The sequence below is a fragment of the Anas acuta genome, chromosome 6, assembly GCF_963932015.1.
Source record: "Anas acuta chromosome 6, bAnaAcu1.1, whole genome shotgun sequence".
Lineage (NCBI taxonomy): Eukaryota > Metazoa > Chordata > Aves > Anseriformes > Anatidae > Anas > Anas acuta.
In genome coordinates this window covers 34,870,771-34,889,231 of record NC_088984.1, presented here as the reverse complement: position 1 = coordinate 34,889,231, position 18,461 = coordinate 34,870,771, and the positions used below count along the sequence as shown (strand labels likewise).

Genomic DNA, 18,461 nt, shown 5'->3' with positions numbered 1-18,461 from the left:
AAATCTAGGATTTGCAGTTCCTCAAATAGTAACACTCACTACACAACCTACACACTGTATACTATATATTTTAAAGACATGGATACTAGTAGCTGGGACACTTTTGACATGAGAGAAAAGACAGATCAATATATTAGTGCAACTAGTCAGTGATTAGCAAATCCTGAACTTTTAGCAAGTTCAGTTTCCTAAATTACTAGGAAAAAAAAATAAAGGAAAAAAACAGTTCTTTAGCCTGTACCTCTTCTGTCTTGCCACCAAATGAGCTACACTAAAATACTTTAGTCTTTGCTATGAGCTTTGAATTGGAGTTCAAAGTGAGATTACTGGAATAGTATAATTATTTCAAGTGACAACAGTTTTCATAAGTTTTCACTAAGAAGTACACGCAAATCAATACGAGAACTCCAACTTTTGCTTTTGGAGTCAGAGTTGAGTTAAACCTTTCATTTTAACACTACACAAATGTGGAAAAATATCAATTAAGCTTGATAAAAAATAAAAGGCAATTTTATAAACCATTTTTAACTTCAATAACTTTACTTGTGTCAGTTTGGAAGGGAAAGGAACACAACTGGGAAATTTTAGAATTATTATATTTTTTTATTCATAAAGATTAAAATACTGTAATAATGTGTTTTCATTTGAACTTATATTTGTTTAAATGTCAGTAAACTGGAAAGAGCAGAAAGGAAAGTGACAATAAACATTCAAAACAACTATAACATGTAAATCGGTAGCTTCCTCTCATTTATCTATAAAAGCACTGTTGTTTTATACATCTAGAGGATGTTATTTCACAAAATAAAATCATCCTAAATGGCGTATCTTGGATATTGCTTGTAATTTTTCAACAGTTTTATAAGATGAAGTCCTACAAATAGTAGTAGTCATCACGATTCCAAATTTATTTCACTGGAAGAATGACATTCCATTTTAATGAAACAAAAAAAAAATGCAGAAGATTAAATGCACTAAGCTGAGGAGTTTGAGTTATAAACTGGTTGGTCTCTGAGAAAAGCATTGGCTGACCTTTCACTGACAGATTTTCAAAGCTGTCACACTGGAGCTGTAAAACTTAAGTCTTGAACTTTATACACTCACACAGAATAATACATCTTGTCTTTAATTAGACATTCATCCAGTTAAATTGCAGGGTACCTGTGCAACTCATGAAGCATATTTAGAGTAACTTCCCTAAGGTAACAACCTAAATAGTACCTTGAGCAACAACTCTACATGATACACTAATAACCACACCAAGAATTTATTAGCTTGTAGACCTTGAAAGGTACTCTTCTCTAACTGCTGTACAAAACAAGTAACATTCTGTAAATGAGGCTGCAAACATTTTAATAGGATGGAAACCAAAAAGCTTAAGACTCCTCCAGTGCTGTTCCTGTTTTAGAGTCAGTAGTTAGTGATTTATAGCTAAGGAGCGTGTATGTCTGAAAGGAGCACCTTCAGTTTTGCAGGAGGAAAAAGAAAATAGTTATAACGGTAAATATAATTGTAAACATTCACAGATCTATCCTGTGAGCTGCCTAGATATTCTTTAAGCAGGTACAATACTTATTATTTCTGCAATACTCTTCTGAAGATAGTGCAGGCAGAATAGGTACCAGGAAATTACAATCCTGTCCCCCTGTTCTCATGTTAACAGCTAGGGAAAAGAAATTCACTCATACCTAAGAATATCTTACGATTTAGGCCTTATGGAGATGCTGCCAAACTCTTATCACCAAAAGGAACAAGACATTATACAGGGCCAAAGAGGGACAGAATAACTCCATGAAGTTTCAGAAGAAAAATTAGGTTTATCTGTGCAGACATAAAATGAATCCTACAGAGAGTTCCCAGCGAGTATTCCTCATTTGCAGCTGTGCATCCTCTAAAAACATATATAACCATTTCTTTCCTAAATAATTCATGCCAGCTAGACCTGTTCCCTTTGCTTTCACAACCCAGAGATGCTATTATTTGCTTTATTTTCATGGTGAGGAACATTTTTTTTAGATTCCTAGGGAAAGTGCATAAATAAATAAATAAATGCTTGCATACAAGCACATGCATACACACAGGCTGCAGGAAAAAAAAACACTTCCTTCTCCCACCAGTGGATGAGGATTTGGTCCTTTCCAAATTGAGGCAGTAAACCTGCAACTCTCCTTGTTGACATACTTCAAAGGAAACCTTAGTAGCCTAATGAGAAGAGTATCATAACACAAAAATACTTAAAACACAAACAAATCCACGGGCAGTTAATGAGCTAAAAAGGAACTGTTGTCTGTATATACAGAAAACAAAGATAAAGACAAACCAAAGCATCTGTCATCTCTGGGATGTAGCATAAGTCTACAGTAGAACTAAAGATCACATTGTAGCCAGTCCACTCCTGGAAGAGAGCATCCTTTAACCTTAGATCACATTTTTTTCATATATCGAACCCTGATGATTAAATGCATCTGTCTACATTTTCATAGATGAGGCTCATAAAAAGCCATCGCACTGAAACGCTATCACTGGAACTTATGATTTATGATAGGCTATTAACTCAATATATTCAATTTTATATTATGAATGCCATTTACATCTCACGAGCTGATAATCCAGCAGCAATTACCAACCTTATGAACTGCTATCATATGGAAGAAAAAAAAAAGAAAAAACACACACATCAGAAATTTCAGATTCCCAGCAGTTTTAACAGCAGCTTTGGCATTGAACTTTGTGCCATATGTAAACTAAGGCTGACATTTACTCTAGGATGAAGCAGGACCATTGGGGTAAAATGAAGAATGAACTAAATTCAGCTGTAATTTACGCCCTCCACAACCTCAGTAAAGTTTGCTGCATTTCACATATTGTAATTCAGGGCTAAATTTAGCCCAAAGTGGATATAGCTAGCAACTTTTTAGGACTATTTTGAGACATTCAAAGTTTCACTCTCTTACTCCCAGAAGGTTTGGATTACAGCTATTTCATACTTAGAAACGTCTCTATCTAGAAGAAACAGTAGTTTCCTTTCTCATTTCTGATGGGACAAAAGCCAACAAAGACTAGCTCATTCTCGTTTCTTATAAGCACCAGGTCTTATACTAATGACTTTGAATGGAAGACCAGGGAACAAGAACAGAACAAGCAAACAAAAGAAAGACAACAAAGAACCAAAATCAAGCACGCAGAACCCTCTACAGCAACAAAACAGTACAGCTAATACTTTCTCTTTGCATATACACATTATGCTCACACACTACCACATAATTTAAGAACAAACAGATAATCCAGTTTAGATAACAACACACTAATGAAAAAAAAGCATGACAACACTGCATTTACAAAGGCCTTTTACAAAAGAATTACATTCAAATCCCTAAACTACTTAAGAGATAGACTGAAATCATCAAGATACAAAAGTATTTAAAGACTTAACAGACTCTGTTCTAACACTTCCCATGCTACAACATTTCAAAGCCATTATGCTACCACACCTGATTTTAAAGGAAAAATTAGTAGATCATCAGAAACAATGAATGAAAACTGGATCACATCCAAAAGCAAGCTCCTGACACTGTGGATAGATTCAAAATATTTTCACAAGCTTGGTCATATTAACAAAGCCACATGAACATATTGAACATTGCTCTTGAACAGTTTGTTGTTGTTTGATTATTTGTTTTTAATAGAAAAAAGAAAGATCCTTAAAAAAGATAATCCATAAACACTTCTTACAGTATACTGCACTCATTGGATCAAGGAATGAAAAATAGTATATATAATAGTATATATAATAGTATATATAATAGTATATATAATAGTAATATAGAGTATATATTTTTGTACAGTTCTTAAGTCAGATAACATTTCTAAAACAGAATTTTCTCCTTAATATATGTAGTCAGTAGTCCAACTAACTTAAACTAAGGTCAACAGAAAAGCTGTTTTACTTTAAACAGGTACCAAGGTGTTTTTTGTTGTTTTATTTATAACAGAAATTAACTTTTTTCAGTCAATGTTATTTCACAAAGTTTGTTACTCTTATATCTGAGCTTAAGGTTAACTGATTAGAATAGATAATAAAACGTGGACTGCAAAAATAAAATTCAATTTATTTGTGATTGCTTGTGTAAGTACTCCCTGAAAAAAACTGTTTTTTTTAAACTTCCTATTTTCTTATATTTTTCATTATTGTTATTAGAGTGAAGGATGAAAAGCTTGATTTTATTCATATTCAAGACTTTGTCACATCAATTAAGTCTTCAACTAAAATGACCATCAGCCAATAAGAGATAACTACAACTAAAATATGAACAAAATATGCAGGTTAAAATTTCCTTTCTGTGCTAAATCTCAGGGATTCAGATGGTCAATGACTGTAATGGCCATTTTTAAGGATACAGCCTTCAGCACACCTGTAGTCGTTGGAAGTTGATGTTTCATTCCCTCATCATGGCATTCAAAAATAAATTTACACTGAGTACTTGTCCTAGACTTCAAATACATAGTATAAAATTCTGCTAGGAATTCTGCTCAGTTGCAACATGAAGTAGTGGGAATAATGAAAATGGGGGTCTGGGCTCTAAAAAGGACTGCTGTGGACAGGATACACCTGTTGTTCAATAAGATGGCCATGTAATGCACTGTTTCTGATCTTGAATGCAGATATTGGAACAGTCTCTCAAATTATTTGGAATAGGCCAGGCAGTGCTATTAGGCAGCTGGTAGACACAGATTTTTGATTGTGATGTTACAAATATCTACACAAGAAAATAAGTACTTAAGAGCATGGTTTATGGATTTTAATTTATTTCCTGTGCATCTGTCTTGCTTCTGGGGTATCAGATTATCCTTAATTGTTTTTTGCAGCCTTTGTGAATATGTTTATCTTCTCTGTGATCTAGCTACATTTTCTGGTATTCTGAACTACTTATCTCAGTTCATCACAATGTAGCAAATAAACGTACTAGACATGGAAGGACGCAGTGATACTATCATTTCATGCTGGTATAATGCGTGACAGACTCCTTTTCTTTCAAGCTTTGATACTGATACCAAAGCAGGAATTCTTACATAAACATAATGTTTACGCTCACTCCAGTGGAGTTTACTTTATTATTGAAGCAGAGGCTCTGGCTTAGTGTGTCAAACTTAAGGATCTTTAGAAGAAAACATGAAAAGCAAAAGGAAATTAGCCCTAATAAATGATATTTCCTACCTTATAAACAAATGGGAAAATAGCAACAAACCTGTCATTAAAACAAAGAAAGAAAACCAAAACAGCTGCACCTCCTATGCTTCATCTAAAAATTATGCTTAATTATAAGCAAGCAGAAATAAGCAAGCCAGAAGAGCAACTTCGAGTATTTAGTGGTTTGATATACTTTTGGACAGGGTACATTTCAGAAAGCTACAAATTCAGAATAGCTGCTTAAAGCTAAGCAACATCCTGCAGCAGGAGATATTTCAAGCATATTAAAATATTTTTTTTCTAAAATAGCTTCTCCAACAACATAAGGAACGTATAAAATAAATGCAGAAGTTACTAACTCTTTAGAAGTTCTATAACCCTCTAGTACATCCCTTGGTGTATGCAGGTTAAAAAACCTATGAACATACAAATGAACATATGTGCATACATCTCAGTGAAGAATATAGTATGCAATTGAATATAAGCCTTACAGTCTAAAAAGTGCTTTATCCATCAAGAACAATTTACTCTGTATATCATAGAAGGTTGCTCCTTTCTACGTAATTTACTAGATGTAATGATTCTTAAGTATGTCCTTGTATAATTCTTATTCTAAAGATTTTATACAGGATATTTATGCTTTCCATGGAACATTAACAAAATTACTTACCTTTCTTCCTGCTAAAAGCACGATTCATGTTGAAAATATGTCCAGTCAACTACGTTTCTGGGTTTGGTGGTGTTTTCCCCCCAACTTTAACCTGCAGAACGATACACACAAGAAAACAGAAATTACCATTATTATATTTGAAGTCAGCAAGTTATCTTTATATTAAAGACAATACAAATGATTTTAAAGATTCTGAAATAATGCAGAGAAATAAAAAAAAAATAAAAAAAAAAAGACATGCTTCGCTGAGGAATAAACTACAGAATGGAGAAGATATATGTTTGAATGCCGAGTGGTACTTAATACAAGAAGATATTTCAAAGCTTTTTGTGCAGTTCTCACTGACATTCCAGAGATGGAGCAGGTGGTTTTATATGTGTACCCAAAGACAAATACTACACACAAATAGGTTGGAAAGAAAGTATTAAAACGGCTGTTGAGTCCAGAACTCCCTAAATTATTTGGTGCACATTTGCACTGCCCCATTGTGTGTCATTTCCGCTGTCAGATTATTTCAAGCTATGCTTTCATCTTCATGTGAGTTTGACGTTCAAAAAGATCACAACATAAAGTCTCCTCTTCACCTAGGGATTCAATACTAAAAAGCTGCCTTCTATCAGTGTAACTACTTCCTTGCTCTGATTGCCTCAGGCTGTGTCCTTACAGGTATGTTGATCAAATCAAATTTGGAAAAGTCAAGTGTAAATATGAGCTACATGTGTTTGGGACATAACAGAATTTGCAGTCAATTACATATTTCCTTCACATAAAAAGCACTGATAAACCCTTAGATTAGTCATAACACATTAGTAGAATTTTATTCTTGACTGATATTTTCCAGTCAAAAAAGAAAAAATCAATATTCCAAACCATTCCATTTTGTAATATTGATTTTTCTTTTTTCAACTACAAAGATATTCTCTCCACTTCTTTCCATTCTGCTCAGATCATCCAGTCAAAAGCTGCACCTCTGCCCTTACTCTGTCCTGCTATAAAGGAATCGGTCAAAGAAAGAGAAAAAAATAAATCAAAGCACTTGGTATCAGATTCTCTCTGAAGTAAGCTAGAACATTAGTACTGCTTTGAATGAAGACAAAGTTACACCAGCATTTCAAAGACTAGCAGCAAAACAATGATGACAGATTTTTTTTATTATTATTTATTTAAGATACCTGATGCAACTCAAACACTTTTTGTGGTGTTTGCCTTATCTTTCAAATCATCACATCCAATACTAATTAAAGCAATTCTATCCTGATTTCCCAATATGTAGGTAGCTCATATTTTTCAGATTAGGACATGGGGGCAATTACTGCTACAAAAACTCTGCATTTTATTTTTTAATATCTGTGGTTTTGGTAGGACTTCTTTTCCATGCAGTACTGTAGGAATGAAGGAATGAACAAAGCAACATTTGCTTTTGGGAGAACATTTAGCAGTTAGTTTTTGTTTTACAAATTTTACTCAGCACTTAAGAAGGGAGAATAGGGTTAAATAAGAAAGTGTAGTTCCCATCTAGTTATCTGGAAGTAATGCCAAGAAGCTATCTGGATGTCAATCGACATTGTTGTTCTTGGGGAACACAACTGGCAGCTCCAGTAACCCGTGAGAGTTTCACCCAAAGCTTCCCAAGCACGATGAGTTCTCCTTGCAGGGAAGGCCACCAAGTAGGACTTCAAGGGCTGCCATCAACATCATCCAACATGATCAAGTGAAAATGACAACAGATTTGGTTTTAAATGAATCAACAAGTGATGAAGTTAAGACCACACAAATTTCTGGTTTTCAAGCTGTAGCTGTACACATCTGAGTAGGCATGTATGTATGCACACAGCCAGGCTGTTGGCTGGCCCATGGTTCTAGAGAACATCTTTAAAGTACTTTGTTTAATACAAATTGGAACTATGAACACTATTAAGGGGCAAGAGGATGACATCCGACTGTTGTAAACAGCGTTGGCAAGTTTTTATCAGGAGAAGAGAACAGTTATGGTTAGATGTATCCGTGACACCTTTACTCACAATATTCCAACAGACAAATGAGACTAGTAAGAGCAAGCAAGCTGCTCTCTGATTAGACAGTTTTTCTGGTAAAGCAAGATTTTGCTTCTCACAATGTGCAATGCACAAAGCTGCTGGAAGAAACTGAGTTGCAAAGCACTCTGCTAAGAGCTTACAAGGAAGTCAAAAGGAACACAAGTCAGAAAATCCCATGACAGTGGGATCCTCTGCAGATGGGGGAGTCCTTCCTGCGAGACCTTTTGTTTAAGAAAGGGTAAAACAGCTGTAGCAATCAGAGGCACCAGGGAATGGGCACGTGGACCAAAATACTTCATTACTCATCACATAGGAAGACACACCTATGTAAAGAATGTTTCTCCACCTTACTACGAGGAGTTTTCTTCAGCTTTGTCCAGAAACCAAACCCTTCTTGGAAAAACAAACTTGCACGTGATTGCACAAAATGATTAATTAGCAAAATACGAAGAGCTACAAATTAGGGAAATTTCAGGTTACTTCAGGTTATCTATTTGGGGGCAGAAAGAAATGAGAGAGAGACAGAAAGGAGAGAGAAAAGGCTGAGAAAATACTTTCATTAAGCTAACAGTAATAAAAATATAAATAACAGCCAAACATTCTGGGCAGCATGGACATGTTGTCAGTCTGAACAGCGATCATGTGGCATGGCAAGTTGAGTATTAAAGCTGCCACAGCAAACCAAAACAGTAACAGAGGAAAATGAATGCCTTCATCTCCTTTTCCTTTTGTCTTTGCTGGCATTAAACCCTTACTTTTCATAGTGAGGAGCTTCTCACAGGGAGGAAGAAACTGCAAAATGGCAAGGGTTGCAAGGAAGTGAATTTGGTGACTGAGGTGTTTGCAGGTATGCAGTCTGGTGGGTGCAAGGGTGGTGAGGTTTGAAGGTGAAATCACCACCTCCGTAATTAGTTTTTATCACTAATGATAATGGCGGTTGCTGTCTTCTAAGCTTCGTGCAGCAGAGGAAGCAGAACAAAGGGAGGCAGTGGCAGACTTCCAGCACTGAACAGAAAACTGATCCGCCCTGGCTGCTGTAACCGCACCGAGGCTTCCACACAGACATCAGCACATGCCTGTGGGCTCCTTCTGAAATGCTGTGTGCTTTGCTATGTTTTCTAAACTTAGACCTGTCTCAGACAAGCCAAGAGAGAGGTTACTTAGGAAAGGGCTGAAAAAAATACCCACGTAACTTGTGTCATTCCCACACAATAACTGGGCATTCCTCGGGATTTATTTGGGTTCCCCCCACCTCTCAGCCTTCAAATGATATAGAAAATGATATAGATTATAATGACTATCTGGGCTGAACCAGTTTATTGTATAGTTATTTTTCATTACACTTTTTTTTTTTTTTTTTTTTTTTTTTTTTTTAGTAAGACCTCGCTGAAAAGACCTCGCTGAATACCCCCAACTTGTACCAACCTGCCTCCTTTAAAAATAAGTCAAACCTGCCCCTTCCCTCTCAAACACACACAGATTGCAAATTTAGCCAAATTTAGCTTAGGAAAAACTGAGGATTTGGATTCTTTTCTCAGACCCCAGCCCCTTCAAACATATTGGATAAAATTTCTTAAAGAATGAAGCACAAAATGCTTTAAATCCTTTTTTTGAAAGGGCTGCAGCGCACAGGAATGTCTGATTCATTGGCTCCCAATGAACCATAGGCTTATGAAGTTATTTCTGAAGGTAAGATGAGAAAGCTTGGAACGTAACAGCCAGAAAATTCTTGTGCTCAGTTAGACCACAACACTGTTCAAATATCCCAGTATGACATGTGGCATAATGATGGAAAATAGGCAGACGTGGTGTGGCAAGTAGCAAAACAGCGGGGAATGAGAACCCTCTTTTAGGGGCTCACCCTCCTTGTGTGACAGGCAAGAATAATAATGCCTGAATCTGAAGGCTAAAAATGCTCCTCAAGCTTCATGTTCACTCTGAGATCCTGAAACCAGCAGGGCAGTGCAAGAACCACGCATGCACCATTTTTTCATCTCTCAGCCAATATAGGCCTTGTACCTTTGTGACGATCCTTTTTTTCCTGCACAGCAAGAAATCTTTCAGAGCACAGGTAAAGCATTGTGCATACAGCACGTCTGCTGGGGCTAGAGGAGTGTTCGCAGAAAGGCCGAGGACAGTGTTTTGCTATGAATATCGACACCAAGAGGCTAGGAACCAGAAAACGTATGCGAAACCCATGCATTTCACACCAATTTCTGAGAAGTTCAGGCTTTTTACCACCCCTACCCTCCCACCCCCATTTCCTAAAAATAACCTCCTCTTTTCAATAGGAAAGGCTTCTCAAAAAGAAAATACAGATGACTAACAGGTGACAGGTGGATATCACCAAGACAGCTGGTAGCAAAACTACTCAGGCAAGATCAGCACTAAGTGTTGTTTCACAGCAACAAAAAATAAATCCCACTATTAAAATACTTAGTGTAGCACTCTGAAGGAAACTTGTTCAAGTTTCAGTGCAAACACCAATAAATCCTCAGACCAGCTGCAAATTGCACAATATTATTAAAGAAAAACACAGAAATACAAAATCTTTTTTTCCATAAAGTAGATCTAGATTTTAAAGCATTAAACAAGATAATTAATTTACAAAATATTGCATTTTATCAAATGTATTTGTAATCAAGTAATTTTTATCATTAGACTGAGGGTTTACTAGTGGATGACATTACTCATGGAACAAACTGAAGTTGACACGCTACAAATGAAAGATGTAATTTTAAAACCAGGAAAATTCCCTCCTTCCCAAACTTTCTACATTCTGCAAGAAAAATCAATACTCTTATTTTGTTCCTTATGAGAGTACAATCCTAACGGGCTGCTATTGAGCCTCCTTTTCCCTCAAATCCACCAGCTCCTGTGTCTAGAGAAACATGGTGAAATATTTCAGTCGTGTCAGCATATTTTTTTCTGCTGTATGAGAACTTACAGATGTCGGATGCTTAGAGCCAGCGAAGCAGCTTCCTCCATGTTCCCTCACAAAGACACAGTCACTTCCTTCTACATCCGAAAGAAACAGATGGCAAACATCTTGCTCACTTGAATACAAAGAGGTCAGTGTTTGATATCCCACCAGGCAACTGATCATCTATAGAGGATCTGAACAAGATTTTGGTCTTTTCCACCACCTTCAGACACAAAATGGATGGAGAGCTTGCAGAGGTTTGCCAGTGTTTTGTTTTTAGAAGCCGTGGAGTGCATTCAGTGCTGCTGTCCACCATGCATGGAAGAACATACAACAGCTCTTCAAACAGTGCTGGTGGAAGGGATATGAGACTGTCAAGGTTTTTGACTTGAAGCACGAGTAAGCCTCCAAAACTTTAGACTCAGTCCTGGCGTGGATGGATATGTACAGTTTAGAGAAATTATAGTATATTATGACACTGAACATGGTCACTCCTATGTAGGCATCATCCCTGAAAGAGCTGATTGCTGCACATGCAGTCTAGAGAAGCTGTTTGTTTCATTACTAGCAGATTTATTTATTTATTTATTTTTTCAAACAACATCAAATTCACGTTAACCATCTACAATTTTTAAGGCTATATTTATTGCATTGATCACATGTTCACAATTATATTGTAATAAATGCCACTGAAAGGAAAGGCAGACACAGAAAGACTCATTAGGTATCTTAAGGTAATCTCCAAATGGATAAAACAGTTTTTTTTGTTTTTTTTTTTTTTTTTGCTGTTGCACAGACCTCACAGTGCATACTAGATATTTTCTCTGCTACAGTCCTTTCACTAAGAAGCTCACGAGGCTTGCCACAATTTATTATTTCTATCCTACCACGTTGCTAATCACCCTTTCCCCAATAGTTCTGAACTATGACGTGACAGATGGGTTTTTAAGTCTTTAAATTCACTTTTTTTTTTTTTAATTATATTTTGTTTGTTTTAAGCGTGCAAGATCAATATGATCAATAACAGAAATTATTCACTTAGGGAAATGAGAAGTAAATCCTAAAAACTGTTATAACCATGTCATAAAAAGGCAAAGACAACAACTTTATTTAAACCTATTTACCCATGGGACTTCAAATCCGTGTTTTTACAAATTCTCTCATCTGCAGACCTTTGTTTCACCTCCCCTGCAAGGAGAGGAAGAAACCTGTGGAAATTTTAGGCCTACAGACCACTGTGTAATATATAGCATATACATTTGCTTTCTTATCTTTTACAGTCTAGTTCCCACGATCACCTCCTCCTAGTGCTAAAAGTCACATTGAAAAAAGTCACTGCCTCGCAAGCTTCTAATAATTTATTTTCTCAAACGCAATTTATTAATAAATTATATACTTCTGAAATTACGACTTGCAAAAGAGTGTTTAAAAAGAAATCTGTCACTCACTTCACAAAGACTTTAAACATTTGCAATACTGAACATGGATCCTTAATACGGAAGTCACTGGATTTCTCATTAATGGTAATGCATTCAGAATCATTAATTGCTTAGCCTCAAGGACAGCATTAAGTTGTATTTATACAGATGGGTAAAGCTTTATTAAGTGATTGTGACAGTTTTCAAAATAGAGAAGCAGTTGGCAATATCTATTTTGTCACTCTTACTAAATCAGAATCAGAGCGAGTACCTCAAGAAGTAGATTATATTATTTTTTAAGCAAAATAAATGTAACATGATAAAGTTTATCTATTTTATACCTTCCAATCACATTCTGCAGAGTCTCAGCATTCTGACAAGAACGTGATACAAAGTTAAACAGCACAGATATGAAACCGACAGAAAAGCACAGAAACCCAAATCATATTTATGACAAATTAATCTCCTTATCCCCGCCTCATACAGCAGGTATGCTTAGGTAGTTCATTACAATGTGTGTTAAGGAAAAACATCCAGATTTTGCACACTGTTACGGTTACTATGGATCTTATTTCAGGATTTTGGACAAGTGATCCATCCTAGAGCAATTTAGCAGAAGTGATGAGAATTACCAAGATATATATTCTTCCATAATGGAATTTCCAAGCTAGCGAGGCTTAAATTTCTTCCATTTTCCTTACTAAGAGTGTTCTGTATCTTTTAACACAGTTGGGACTTCGAAATATGTGTAATTTTTTAAAATCTTGACAGGTCAGCAAGTTTAGACTCAAACTTGCATTGCAACTAAAACACAGAATTGTGCTGGCTGCTTGGGACCCTGAAGACACAGCTCCACCCCTGCTCCAGTTAGCTTCCACGTAGCTGAGACATACTGCAAATGTAATTCACAGTTCCAATAATCACAGTTTGGTCAGCTCTGCACAGAAAAGCCCAGTGAGGAATCTTTAATATGTGGGGAAGAAAAAATGCCTTCTCTTGTCCTTCATGAAGCATATGAGAGTTGGACCATGATCCAAAGACCACTTCATAAAGCAGCTCCCTCTATAGGTAGGGCACCATTCTGTGCTGAGTCCCCAGAAACAGAGGAGAGAAACAAATACAGATCATTCTGTGACGTACCCAGTGAAAATTTGGACAATTACTAAGAGCAGATTCAGTGACCGACCCCATAATTCAACTACTGGATACAAAGGGCAGAAAGGTGTGTGTGGGGGGAAGTAGGTACCCATGCATGCCATATTTTCAAAGAAAGTTTTATATTTTTCTTTCGGTCTATGTCTTTGGGCCCAGTGACTAGAGTGTTAAATGCTGGAGCAGCAGAACCATGAGAGCTGCACAGCACCTCAACCCTTTCAGAAATTTAAGCTTTGATGCCAAGGTTTCTAGAATTCAGCAATAGGGATTCACAGTGTACAAAATATGACTTTGAGTCCAATTTTTCAAGTATATTTGTGCAGGTGAAGAGGGAAAATGAATTGCACTTTAAATATATTATCAAATTTTTAAGGTCTTTAGGTAAGACATTACCACACATTTTTCCATCAAAACAAGAAACCACAGCAAAACCCCAGAAGATAACATGAACCTCTATGGCATCTAAGCACTTCACAAAGTGCTGCCACAGCAAACTAAATCTAGGATTCAGCTGTGGAAATAATAAAAACAGAACCCACAACATAAGACTGCACCCTGTGTCCAGCTGTTGCACCAAACTTCATGCTACTCTCACCTCCCCCCAACAGCAAACGTATTCATTGCCAATTTCATGGAGCTTGCATAGCTGTTCAGATTACTTAAATCACTCACAGGACAAGTCCATACAAATATAACTAGTATTTGCCAATGACAGTTAAACTATTTGATGTTTTGGATGCTTACGTAAACAACTTCACGAACATTTCTTGCATACCGCTTTTCCAAAACACTTGAATTTCACTATATTGTCAAAGAATCAGCTATACAAGAGAGCAAACTGAGCATCCCTGTTTGTATTTATTTATTTCACAGAACTTTGTTTCAAAAGAAATAGCTAGGAGTACTGAAAAAGAACAAGCCGTGAAATCACAAAAGATAATGACTGAGAACTGGAGCAAGGCATGAGAACTTCTATATTCTGGAATAGCCATTACAGCACAGTGCTAAAAAATCCTGCTCAGAAACACATTTTCAGCTACAGTTTTCTGTGCTTTTCCAAAATCTGGTATGTTTTAATGGAAAAGTTATGTAAGAAGACTCAAGCAAAGCTGATCCCTTGGAAAGTGCGTGAATATAAATGCATTTGCATATATGTGCACTTTAAACTGGATCACTGATGGCATGCAGACAAAAAGGACTTACTGAATTCTTATGAGCATGTTTAAAGATGAACAGCTTTTAAAACTAAAAACATCTAAAAAACTGTTGCAGAACAGCATTTAGGTCACTCCTGAGAAAAACTACTTTTCGAAGAAGGAGTAAACACCATTCAACAATATTGATGTAAAACATGGAAACACAAATTTCATTATCTGAACTGAAAAATAGTCCTGTTATGGTTGGGGGGACAGAGATGAAAAATCAAATGACTAATTAGCAATTACCTTGAAAACTGAAAGCCTAAAGCATTATTTTAACTAGGAGAGAAAATTGCATGTGGAATTACTTACATGCCTTGATAAACTGGAAAGGAACTGAAGAGGAAATATCTTTGTCAGCTGGGAGTAATGGGAGACTAAGCACTGCAGCTCATTTATGGACAGAAGTCCCAGTTCGGTCTTCCAAACCTCTGTCCTCGTTCCTCACTTCAATTATGGCACTGAGTGTGCAGCTAGTAATTTGGTTCCTGAGCTGCTTATATATATTTTCATAATTCCACTGAACAAATTGCTGTGCAAACTTAATCTCCCTTTTCTATTTCATCCAGAAATCTACCTCTCTACTAGCTGCATTTCCAAATGTTTACCTTGCTGGCCACAATTCAATGCTTTTTTTTTTTCCCCAGATTTTTTTTTTTTTTTTTTTTTTTTTTTTAAACTTTAACCACATATGCTTAGCCTTCCAGAAATGATTCCTAGTTTATCACTGGACTGTCTTACTGAAGAAAGCATGAGAACTATCAATACCAGCAATACCTCAAAAACTCTTATAAACAGAAACAGCAAGATTGTGCCTATTCAGAAAAGCACAATTACCACAGAAGCCAAATGAAAATATTTCTCTTACTTTGTTGTCCTTCTGAAGGAAAATATCATTGAAGCTACCAGTATAAGATTTCTCTTTTTTTTTTTTCAAGCAGCAAAACCTCGCCATGCTGCTACTGAAACCTGAATGATTTCAGCATCCTACTAATGCCATTTAGTAGGTATTAACCTTTCAAATGTTACTGGCATCAAACCAGTAGGAAACAATGTATTTTGTAGTCTTTTCATTTGTAATACATATACACAATCAAACAATTGTACATAGCAAGTAGCCGGAAGGAAAAATAAGATTACAAAGCAACTTTAAACTAAAACACATTATACAACCTCTGGATTTCCTTCTGTAGAATTTCACAAGGTACCCCAATGCCCTCTGCACTGGGGAAAAAAATAAGAAAGGAGTGCAAAGTAATAAGCTGAATGCTTTATTTATTTATTTATTTATTTTTAAGCCAAAGCAATGCTGGAGTTAAAATTGGTGTAACAAAAGAAGGTAGTTGCTTGTAAACAACGGTGAAGCTGATTCTTCTCTTATAACGTTACTTAGCATTTATTATGTCTTTTAACAAATAATGCAGAAGTACCCACTGGCATTAACTAAAGTTTGTAAGTACCCCTATGGGATTATCATCATTTCATCTTGCAGATGGATAAAGACAGAGATAATACATGGCCTCCCGATGTCACTGAAAGAACTGGCAGCTGTAGTAAAAATGAGGAGGTTTTGAATTCCACCTTCACATTTAATGATTTCTCTAAATTGAAAATACTCTCTAGCGCTCAGTCAGCCCTTTAAAATGAAGATATTTTCTCAACATAGTTTTATGGCAAGCTTAGGTGGTTCCTCTTAAAAGTACATTACTACAGAACCAGAACACTTCTCAAAGAGATCTCACGATTACTTGGTTAGCCAATAGCTAAGCAGAAATTTCAAAGCAGTTACAAGAGAAGAAAGATGGAATTACAGACAGAACAGAATGCCGGCCTCCACTAATTCTATATCCCCGTTCCTCATGTTGTGACCGAGAGCATAGCTAGCATCAACAAAGGAGGATGGATGGCACCCCTACCCTCACAGAACTGCTTTACCTATAGTAAAGCTGTGAATCACTGAATTGTGCATATTCGTGAAGTCACCATGGATTCCAGTGAACCTTTACTCTCCCCGCTATTGGTTTCTTTTTCTGCTCACTGGTACTTTGTCTTTCAAATGGTCCTAGCTGGTCATCTGAGCTTTATGAAATCTTTTGACATTGAGGGCACATCCTACTATTTCTTGCTGTTGCTCTGATGAACTGGAGCAAGTTCTTTGCCAAATGGTACTCTTACTTTTCATTTAAGAAATTTATACCCAAGGAGCTTCTCCTTCAACTGCCTGGAATAAAAGGAGAAGTGATTCACTGCCACACCTCGAACTCTGCTCAGCCATCTCATTACAGCTCTCTCACTAGGAAGCAGTCCTACATTTACCATACAATTTTCATGAGCTGTTTGTTACTGTCTGCATTCAATACAGTGAAACTTCGGGTTAGTTGTCATTTGATTGCTATTGCATGACACTAAGGTGAGATCTTGTCTTCAAATAATTTGCCACTGTCTTATTTAAAATGTCCACAGCCTTAAAACCTTTCAAGACTGGTCTAACTGCCTAGTACAAACTCAGGTCTGCTGCGTTACATAGCTTCCTCTCAAAAGGATGGTATTTGCTTTTCACGGTTTTCTTTTTTATTTTTTTTTCTCTCCTGATAAAGAAAATTTGAACAAGTTTACAAACAGCAAAATACACAAAGCTTTCCTATGCTTCTTCCCTAGTTTGCTTTGCATCAGACAAGCATTTTTATCCTGAACTTTAATACAAATATCACCCTAAACTATACCCCCAAACTCTCATTTACTAGTTGTTTTGTCTGTCTGGTTTTGTGTTCTGGCACTGCGTTCCTGTCTCTAGCACACAATAGATTCATTCACATGAAACCAAATCTTTCCTTTGCTTAGGGTGATGAACAACCTTGTTTATGACATTTACATCTATTGATTTGCCTGCTTTGTGACTATTCCACTGCAATATGTTGATCAAATTTATTTAAACTGACAGTTCGCTGCATTAGAAAAATCTGCACTTTACACCCAAAGTCAAAATGGTATTTTGTTTTCATTTATTTATTTTACCCACACAGAGGACCATTCTTTAATATCTCTTTTTGCCTTCAAATCACAGAATGGTTTGGGTTGGAAGGGACCTTAAAGCCCACCCCGTTCCAACCCCCTGCTTTGGGAGGGACACCTCCCACCAGCTGCCCAAAGCCCCATCCAGCCTGGCCTCGGGCACTGCCAGGGATGGGGCGGCCACAGTGGCTCTGGGCACCCTGGGCCAGTGCTTCACCACCCCCTGAGTAAAGAATTTCTTCCTTATATCTGATCTAAACCTAGCCTCTTTTAGTTTGAAACTATTGCCACTTGTCCTGCCAACTACGCTCCCTGACAGAGTCCCTCCCCAGCTTTCCTGTAGGCTGCATTTAGGCCACTATAAGGTGTCCTTGGAGCCTTCTCTTCCCCAGGCTGAACAACCCCAACTCCCTCAGCCTATCTTCACAAGAGAGGTGCTCCAGTCAGCTCTCGTGGCCCTCCTCTGGACCTTCTCTAACAGGGCCATGCCCTCATTCTGTTCAGGGCCCCAGGCCCCCAGTACTCCAGGTGGGCTCTAACAAGACCAAAGAGCCTTGTCTTTACAGTACCAGCTGCACATCACTACTCCCAGACTCAAAAATTCAGTAACCGGACAGTATAGAAATTCATCACTGATAAATGGAAAGCTGCTAGCAGACACTGGTAATTATGAGGAGGGGAAATAGCAAGTTAATTTTGAGAACTTTTGTTATTCGGTAGACTTGTAGCTATCACACATCTGTGCATCTTCCTCTTCAGGACGAGTTAACAGGCTGTACTCCTGCTGTTGAAAAGATACCTAAAAGTAGCATCAAAATTTGAGCACAAATTATCACCGCAAAGGCCAAGAACATGCTTCA

At 36.9% G+C, this 18,461-nt stretch overlaps 1 protein-coding gene across 4 annotated transcripts in view; it reads right to left on the bottom strand.

The window, feature by feature from the left end:
* GULP1 (GULP PTB domain containing engulfment adaptor 1) overlaps positions 1-18,461 on the bottom strand; it is a 149,043-nt gene that overhangs the window by 69,068 nt on the left and 61,514 nt on the right. For all 4 annotated transcript variants that reach the window (XM_068686484.1, XM_068686483.1, XM_068686482.1 and 1 more), the window contains one exon: positions 5,859-5,949. In XM_068686484.1, the coding sequence (XP_068542585.1) occupies positions 5,859-5,886 (28 nt within the window). In that variant the 5' untranslated portion in view covers positions 5,887-5,949. The remainder of the gene's footprint in view (positions 1-5,858; positions 5,950-18,461) is intronic.